This window comes from Zea mays, chromosome 2 (assembly GCF_902167145.1).
Source record: "Zea mays cultivar B73 chromosome 2, Zm-B73-REFERENCE-NAM-5.0, whole genome shotgun sequence".
NCBI classification, from domain to species: domain Eukaryota; kingdom Viridiplantae; phylum Streptophyta; class Magnoliopsida; order Poales; family Poaceae; genus Zea; species Zea mays.
Genome location: NC_050097.1, coordinates 120887757 through 120897019, shown reverse-complemented (window position 1 = coordinate 120897019; position 9263 = coordinate 120887757). Strand labels below are relative to the sequence as shown.

At 41.9% G+C, this 9263-nt stretch overlaps 1 protein-coding gene and 1 pseudogene across 1 annotated transcript; both read left to right on the top strand.

Annotated features, from left to right (window-relative positions):
- Positions 1 to 255: 255 nt before the first annotated feature.
- On the top strand, positions 256 to 4001 carry LOC103648883 (uncharacterized). The gene is made up of 5 exons (XM_008673265.4): positions 256 to 379; positions 2739 to 3061; positions 3144 to 3216; positions 3290 to 3830; positions 3905 to 4001. The coding sequence occupies exons 2-5, from the start codon at positions 2741 to 2743 to the stop codon at positions 3933 to 3935; spliced, it is 966 nt and encodes a 321-aa protein (XP_008671487.2). The 5' UTR covers positions 256 to 379; positions 2739 to 2740; the 3' UTR covers positions 3936 to 4001.
- LOC109944270 (uncharacterized) lies at positions 1344 to 3965 on the top strand (annotated as a pseudogene).
- Positions 4002 to 9263: the final 5262 nt, after the last annotated feature.

Sequence of the window (9263 nt, the reverse complement as noted above, 5' to 3'; positions counted from 1 at the left end):
TTTTCCGGGGGGATTCGGCCTTTTTCTCGGCGAGAAAACCCCGCGTGAGAATGGGCCACGAGTAATTTTGCCGGTCTGTTTGGAGCCCGGTTCCCCGGGTCAGTGTGTCCCACGAATTGCCAAAACACCAGGGGAACGCTCCCCCGAGCCGCAACCCCGGGCAGGTTTCCCCACGGACGGGGCATCCGACCGCGACGACCTCCCGCCGCCGCCGCGACAAATCTCTGGCCTCCCACTGCTGCCGCGACGTCCAGCTTTGCTCTACTCCAAGGTCCAGCTCTGGCTTGCCGTCCTCCGCGCGTACTCCACGCTACTGGATCTCTAGCTTGCTCGTACGGGATCTCTACGGGATCTCTGTACTCCACGCTACTGGCTTGAGGTATTCAAACTTTGCGACACTACAGAGATTAAAGTGGTAGTATATCTGTTTTATCTTTCTGGAAGCCTGCATGCGGTCAATCAAGTCAGTTCTTGCAAATCAAACTTTGCGACACTTCAGGCACTCCTCAAGCATTTCTATGCTGTTGCAAATGAAAACCAGCATAAGTAGTCAAATGATATGTTGCTTCTGTTCTGTGATTTACACCATTTTAAATGAAATTTCTGGACCTGTTGTGTTAATTGCTGCGAATTCCATTAGTATCCTTTGATTTACCACTGTCCAATCTACCTTCCTAATTTTTCTGAATGCATTTTCCCTGTGCAACTTGATTTATTCCTTGACTAACTGTAAAGATATGTTGCTAAAAATAGGTATTCTGCAATATTTATAAAAGATTATTTCTAGCTACATAACTTTGTTCATATCTGACATTGGGATCTCTCACGTTTTCTTTTTTTAATGGAAGTTAGTAGCTGATGACATTCTTTACAGGGCTAATTCTCTTTTCCTAATTTCTAGTCTGACCACTGTTTTCTTTAAGAGGGTTTTCTTGAATGGAATGAGGTTCAAGCAGACTGCTCCCATTCAAATAGTGATTGGCATCTTGCCACTGGAGATGTAATCACCAGATCACTGCATAAATATATGTTTGCTCTGTTTTTTACTTGTGATAATCATTCTATTATGACCTGTTTGAATAGATACCGTGGTGAAAACTGAAAAGGCAGTTCTTGAGTCGGATAATCATAACTTTGAAGCATTATGAAAAAAGTATATTTGAATAGATACCATACTAGCAAACTTGCCCGTGCTGAAAGAAGATGTGTTATAATCATTCTTTTCAGTTGCATCTCGTACGAAACTTTTGCACTAACTGCTTGCTAACACTGTCTTGTGTTCTGTTATCATGTTTTTTGCTATGATTATGTGTTGCTTATGTAGTTTCTCAATTTCTCTAAATATGGGTTCTTGGGAAGAGCTAGCTAGGCAGTTTTTGCTGGAGGAAGAAGAAGACGATGAGGAGTTTTTCTTTATTCTTCTCCCTGCTATACTTCCATTCCTCTCTGAAGAGAAAAGGTCTATCCATACCTCCTCTCTCTCTGGTGCCCAAAAGGTTAAGGAGATTCTTGAAGGGCATGAGAGTTGGTGCAAGTCTGAGTTTCGAATGGAGCCAGAAATATTTAGAGCCACATCAGATTTCCTTAGAAGAGAGGGTTTGTTACGTGATACACGAGGAGTTAACATCGAAGAGCAGCTTGGGATGTTTATGTATATGATCTCCCACAATGCCAGTAACCAAATGCTTCAAAAGGCTTTCCAACATAGTGGAGAGATTATCCATTGAAAAATATCAGAAGTTTTCGATGTAGTTCCCACTCTAACTCAGCGATTCGTGAAGCTTCCCAATTCTATCCAGACGCATCCAAAAATTATAACAGATTCTAGGTTCATGCCCTTTTTTCAGGTGACCTATCAATAGTAAACATGATTTCCTTAGTTTTTTCCCTTTAGCATGCCCTAGACTTCCTCTCCTTTTATATAGAATTGCATTGGAGCAATTGACGGAACCCATGTACCTATCACCATTGCAGAAGATAAGGCTCCTCCTTACCGAAATAGGAAAGGGTCACTTTCACAAAACATGATGTTGGCATGTGACTTCGATCTGAATTTTATATTTATTTCATGTGGGTGGGAAGGCTCGGCCTCAGATGCAGGGGTCCTTCGATCCGCTATTAGTAAAGGGTTCAGTGTGCCAGAAGGAAAATTTTATCTTGTAGATGGTGGGTATGCAAATACATCATCCTTTATTGCCCCATACCGAGGAGTTAGGTATCACCTCAGCGAGTTTAGAAGGCCTCGTTCATCACAAGCTAGTTATGTGAACTACAAAGAGCTATTCAACCATCGTCATGCCATTCTTCGCAACCACATTGAAAGAGCCATTGGTGTTCTGAAGAAAAGGTTTCCAATTCTCAAAGTAGGCACATTTCATCCTATCCAAAATCAAATCAAGATAGCAGCAGCAGCTGTTGATTTTCACAACATAATTAGAGGGCAAAATGGTGATGAAGGTTGGCTTGACCACCAACCAGATCATATATCTCCAAGCTAGTATGTTGAAGTCCCAGAGGAAGACAACAACTACCCCAATGATATAGACTCAAGTGATGGAAGCAACCTGAGAGATCAGATTGCTCTCCAAATGTGGGCTGCCTACAATAGTTAGTTTAGGATCTCTTATATTTATTATATAGTAATAAGGACTTATGTTTTATTATGTAGTAGTAAAGTCTTATGTTTTATTATGTAGTAGTAAAGTCTTATATTTACTATGTTTTGTTGGGAAATATAGCCATGGCAAAGAATGTTTCTAGGGCAGCTTGGAACACTGTGTATGAGAAAGGTCTGGTTGATGTGCTCCTTGAACATAAGGACAACCCAAAGTTCAAAAGTCAAAATGGTTGGACTGCTGAGGGATGGAACAGTATCACAAACAAGTTCAATGAGAGGTATCCTCTTGCCCATTACTCCAAACAGCAAATGCAAGACAAAGATAAGGAGCTTAAATCTCATTACAAGGCAGTAAGAGATTCAAGGAAAGAAAGTGGGGTGGGTTGGAATGATTCCCTATGTATGATAGTTGCTGAGCCAGAACTTTGGGAAAAGCTCATCCTTGTAAGTCATTTCCTCAATATTTAATATGTTTTCTTAATATTGCACATGTAAGCTCATTTTTTATTTCATCTTGCACATATAGGCTCACCCAAAGGTAGCGAAGTACCAAAAGAAGCCATTTCCATTGTACTACTCTTTGGAAGCCCTCCACGAAGGTATTTTAACTCATAACTTCTATCTTGTTACTACTTATCAGAATGTATTTTTACTCATCTTCTCTCTTTTTAGGTAGTGTGGCCACAGGAGATTTGAATTTCACATCCACTCAGCAAATGCCACCTCCTTCTTTCATTCATGTTCGTCCTCTTAATGCCCCTCCTGGTGGCCCTCTTGCTGCCCCTCCTAGTGGCCCTCTTGATATAGCTTTCGCTTCTGCTACAGCTCATTCGAACAGGAGTACCTCTGAACAAAGCCACTCTCCCTTGCACCCCAACACAAACCCATTCTCCATGGATTTCCAAGAAATATCAAATGAAGCTCAATCAAGACATGTAGAAGGTGGAAATGGGAGAAAGCGCAAGCAAAGCCAAATTGGAGCAGCCATTGAAAGTTTTGTGGATTTTAAGAGGAGCGCCACATCCAAAACGCTCGAAGGTATTGAAGCAGTGTCTATGGAAAAGTGTCTAGACAAGTTGGATAGAATTGATGGGTTCACAGATGAGGATAGATCATATGCAATGGAGGTCTTTGAATCTGCGATAAACCGAGAGGTGTTTATGAAGTCAAAAAACCACAATGCTAGATTACTTTGGTTGAAGAGGAAAATTAGGTAAGTTCTAGTTCTTAGTTTCTATCCAATTGAAGTTTGTTTATATGATTATTGCTGATTATTTTTCTCCACAGTGCTTGTAGAGCGCTCACTACTATCATGTGATGTGAGGTGAATGTGGCGATGAAGAGATAGGCTTACAGGTATTCACTGAATAAAACAATACGCTTGTTCTTGCACAAGAATGCCAATATGTTTCTTATCTTATTGTAATGAAAAGGTCGTCTTGATATTATTGAGTTGTTCAAGTTTTTGAAAAGGAACTGTATGAGCTTAAGAAATGATTGTCTAGGTTACATTGAAACATAGAACTGTATGGCTGGTACAAAGGAAATGTGTGGCTGGTACAAGTTTCTAAAGTCTTGTTCCTGGTGCTGACAAATTAATGAAGTATTTGCTATTTTTCTAAAGACTTGTTCCTGGTGCTGACAGATTAATGATATATTAATGAAGTCTTGTTCTTGAATTCTTTCAACTTTCATTAGTGGAACTAGAATAAAAGGAGGAGCCTTTGCTATTTTTCTGATTTTAGTGCATTAATACAAGTTTTTTTACAGAATTTATTCAATGAATTTATTCAGTGGAAGCAACACATATGATATTCTAGTTTTTTTCAGTGGAAGCAACACATATAGTTTTTTCTATGTTACTAGCATTGAACTATATAATTGTGTAACCATATAAACTAAAATGTGTGTCAATTGGTGTTACTTGCAGTATGTTAAGTGGAAGCAACACATGAAGCGGATATGGAGAAGGAAGTTGGCATGAAACTAAAACGCATTAAGTTGACATGTGACGTGCATGTTTTAGATGTCTTATTCTACTGCCAAACTTCCTAATACTCTATTTTTATATTATAATGTCTATCTGTACGTGTGAATGGAGATAATGATATTATGTGATGTGATGATGGATGGATTAGCTTCGTTCAATATTATAAGATATTATGTGATGGTGATATTAAGTGGACATTGAAGTGTTGATACATGCTTCATATTTCTGGATTTTTAGTGATGTTTTATTGTTTATGAGTTTTCTAAATATTCCTTATTTTTGTTTGATTTTTTCTGAATTTTTGATGTATTTTTGCTCAAGAGGGGTTTTTAGCCCCTTACTTCCCAAACAACGCCAGGAAAGTACACCCGAGAGGGGAGATTCTCTCTGGAAAATAAGGTGTCATCTAAAATCCCCTCCTAGGTTGATTTCCAAGGGAATTTTTTCTCTTTGCTGCCAAACTAGCCCCTAGAGTGCATTCACTAGGCAAAAATTTCAAACAAGTTGTATTGTTTAAGTGTTTTTGCAAATAGAACCCTGGATAGGAAACTTAACCCTAAATAGGGATTAAAGGGGTAAAACTTAACCCAAGTTGAGAAAACCTAAAGACTTTAGGGAAAGAGTCATAAAATGTCCCCAAAAACAAAGTTGAATCACATTTATACCCCTCGGATACTAAAAACCCAAATTGGAACCCTGGAAAACCCTAAAACTAAACCCTAGGGGCCTATGTGCAAAAATTAGTCCACTTTTGGACTAAAGTGCAAAAACCAAGTCAAATAAGTTTCTTAAGTCATTTGGGCCACAAATATGTGAGTTTGCAAGTTAAACCCTGAGATTTGGACTTAAATGAAAAATGGACCTCAATTAGGTTCTATTCTAAGTCTGAAATTTCAGAGTTTTGGCTCAACTTTGGAGCTTTGTAACTTTCAAAGCATAGGGTCTTTGCCCTAGGTCACCATATCAAAATTATAGCCCAATTATAGGAGAACAAGTTTGCTTGAGAGTGCAAGCCATGTTCTTGTGAAAAATTGGAAGAAAATCATGCCCAAAGTTGGACTGTCAGGCTGGTAAAGATTGAACTTCAAATGGACAGTGACTTTGACCCAAGTTTGAGAGCCAGTTTGACCTTGATCCAGTGCTCTAATAAGTGTAATCCCTATAATCGATTTGTAGCTGGTAAGTAGCACTACAACTTTGATGCAGAGACTTGGGCGAGTTGTCAAGCAAAATTTGGGGATAATTGAGCCCAAACATTGACTGTCAGAAGCTCTGATGGTGTAGCGCGATGGTACAGTACCCAGAGGATCAGATCGGTCGCAGAAAAATCCCACCGCCGACGACCTTCGCCGTGATTCACGCCACCGCTGTTGGATTCGTGCTCGGGGTGGGTGGATAACGTCGTGCGGTAGAAGCCCCTCGCCGACGGTGAGCTGGAGGTCACTCCGGTGACATCACCGTGGCTCTCTCTCCCTCTTTGCGGCTGAGCGGATTAACACTCCGGCGACCGCCGTCTCCCGGCCATGCGCCGCGTGGCTCTCGCTTTCCACCGCACCACCGCGACTTACCCTCGCTCTCTGTGGCTCACCGGAGTAACCGTCACGTCTCTAGACACGTATTCACCGCGCCCAGTGTTCTTCTCCACCTCCGGCCGCCGCGCGTCTTGCTCGAAATTCGCGGCCACCGCCCGCTAGCGCTATAAATTGACCTCACCCGTAGCTGCGCCATGTAGTTGTGAAGCTATAGCACCCGCTCCCACCCTTGATCGTCCACCAGCACACACGAATTTCTAATTCCCCCCAAATCCATTCTCCGCCACCGTGAAACGTGCTTCACCGTCGCCAGCCCCCTTTCCGGTCAGTCCAACCCTCCCTCTCCCTCGTTTAAGCTCTCTCACCTATCTGCGATGCTTGCTGGACCGTCCAATTGGACTAAGGGCCCTCTGGTCGCCGGGAACACAACTAACTTGCCGCGATGGTCACGACCACCGTGGCCAAAGCAATCCTTGTCGCCATTTGTGAAATTGGGTTGGGGGAAAGGCTCGGGATGGATTCAATTAGGTGTTAGTCGCTCGGGAACCCTAGCCGTTGCCCCAATCGGCCGGCGTAGGTGCTCACCGGAGCTCGGCTGGGCGTGAACGCCGTCGGGGACCTTCCCGTGTGAGGGAACAGAAGTTGGGGGACCCCTGTGCAAAGTGTCAGCGACTGTTTTGAATAGTGTTTAGACTTTCTCAGATTATTCAAAACTCTGGGGGACCTCTGCGCAAACCTGCCCCGCAGGCGCGGGCGCGCGCGCCTTTCTGCCCTAGCTGGGCCGCCTGGGCTGGATTTGGCCCAGGTCTGTTCCTCTCTTTTCCTTTTTCTTTTATTTCCAGAGCCAAAACAATTATAAAAAAATGTAGAAAAATGGTAAAATTGTGAAACCAATTTTCCTAAGCTTGTTATTTTCCCTAGAATTTAATAAAAATAGTTTTATGATTTTTAGTGGAAATAAGAAATTTTAGGGCCTTTAAAGTGGTTAAAAGTATTGGTTAGGGATTTTTAGAAAATAAATGGTAAGTCCAAAAATGCCCAAACTTTTTATGGGAACTTAAAACAATATTTAGAAGCCTTGGGTAGAGTTTGAATTGATTTGGACCATGTTTGATAACTAGAACCCAAAACCACCCCTCTGCCCTATGAACTCCTTTACCGACTCCGGAAACCCTAAGTTCTCGGAGTTCCGTGAAGGAAAGTTGTATTCAAGACTTGGATAATAAATCTTTATTATCTTCGCACTCTCATGCGCATTACATGACATTCATTCTTATATATGTATATATATGGTTATGTTAGAACGTGAAGAAGAAATAGAAGTCACCGAAGAAAGGACACCACCACCCTCGGATTCTCAAGCAGGCAACTGCTTCTACTTCGATATTTGTGGATCCGAGCCCGACTCACCTGTTAACGAAGGCAAGCCCCGGTGCATTTGCCACCTCCCTTGATGTTTTTAAAATCTTTCTCACTTGCTTGCTGCATTAGGTGGTAGGAGTTGCTTGATAAAACAATTCTTGCATTACCTTCCTTGAACTTGATTACCTTCCTTGAAACCCTGTTTTTACAAAAAGGTTTTACTATGCTTAGTATTGCTTTAGAAAAACAAAAGGATTTGTTTTACAAAAGATGTTTGGCAAAGTGGGAGGGTTGTTTTCAAAAATAAAACTTGATGGTGAATCCATCATGGCCATGATGGGTTCAACATCGGAAAAGATGTACCTCTGCCAGGTACCAAGTTTTTGGTTTAAAAAGATTAAGCTGAGACCGGGCGGGTGACTTGCACGAGAAGAGAGTCTCGGTGTAGTGTCTCCGTCTGAGTCGATTAAGGACCGTCTCGATGTAGGCTTGATGATCGAGGACCCTTTAACTGGTCACATGCCTCGTCATGGGTAAGCCTTGCCTCGGGCAGACTAAGGCCAGAATAAGATAACACGAAATGGGCGTGGAGCGGTGGCGAGAGTAGCGTGTACCCTCCGTGGCAAGAGGCTGGACGGTGGTGTATCTGTGCTCTCGGTTTGCGTGAACCTGATCTGGTCTTAAGAACCCCGGTGGCGGGTTGACATATGCAAGGGTTAAGTGCTACATATGTCGTGTGATTGGAGATCCTCAGCTGAGTATAATCGATTCGGATCGCCGTACCTTCGCGGTTATGAAGACTTGGTCACTGCCCTACACGTAGCATTCCACTAAAGATGATGGGTTTTTGTTAAGAAATTGGCTAGTGCAGGACCAGTGATTGAACTAGGGTAGAAAGAACTCTAGTTGCAGGTAATTGTACTTAACTTGACAAATAAAATTGGATTTTTAAGGATCCACTTTAGTAAGCATTTCTGCAAAATAGAGTCTTTGATTATTGAAAAGCCTTACCTTGACTCCCATATAACCAGCATATCCTTGAGAGTCTTTTCTTTAGTCGGGTAAGACTTGCTGAGTAATTCCATACTCAGGGTTTATCCCTTTGTTGTTTTTAGGTGAGGAAGTAGCAGATTTCTGTTGCTTCTGTGCCAAGGTGGTTCCTAAGGAGGAAAAACAAGACTGAAGTGCGGGAGGACTTGGTCCTCCACATAGAAATCTTTTGCTTAAAACTTATCGGGAGGAGTCTGTGCCTCCCCTGGTTTGTATAATATTACTACTCAACACTCGCTTTTAGTTCTGGTCTGTAATAAAACAACTTGAGCTTGCTTTTTAAATAAATGTAAGTTATGTAATCGCTTCCGCAATTCTTTATCTCCGATGTTCTGTAATGTCTGCAAGACGGGTGAATCGTTCCTGGTAAGGTAAGGAAAGATACCGAACTTGTCAAGTAGTTCAGGGGCACCTATAGGGTTGTCTGAGGTCCGTTGAACAAGGACAACTGTAGGTGGGCCTAATTACTTGGGAGGTTCCGTCACAAACACTAAGAGGAGGATTTCATTAAGGGGGAGTTTTGTTTAGTCAAAGGAAAAGCATTTGAAACAGGGGGAGAAAATTTCAAACCTTAAAAATGCTTCTCAAAATCTTATTCATTTACTCTTGACTATTTGCAAAAGAACTTTGAAAAGAATTTACAAAAGAATTTGCAAAAACAAAACAAGTGGTGCAAGCGTGGTCCAAAATATGTAAAATAAAGAAACAATCC

What these genes read in the sequence shown, in the direction of transcription:
- LOC103648883 (XM_008673265.4), top strand. Translation starts at nt 2,741, where the DNA reads ATGGCAAAGAATGTTTCTAGGGCAGCTTGGAACACTGTGTATGAGAAA. An exon ending in TTTGGGAAAAGCTCATCCTT is followed by an intron (nt 3,062 to 3,143) that starts GTAAGTCATTTC and finishes TTGCACATATAG; the next exon opens with GCTCACCCAAAGGTAGCGAA. An exon ending in TGGTTGAAGAGGAAAATTAG is followed by an intron (nt 3,831 to 3,904) that starts GTAAGTTCTAGT and finishes TTTTCTCCACAG; the next exon opens with TGCTTGTAGAGCGCTCACTA.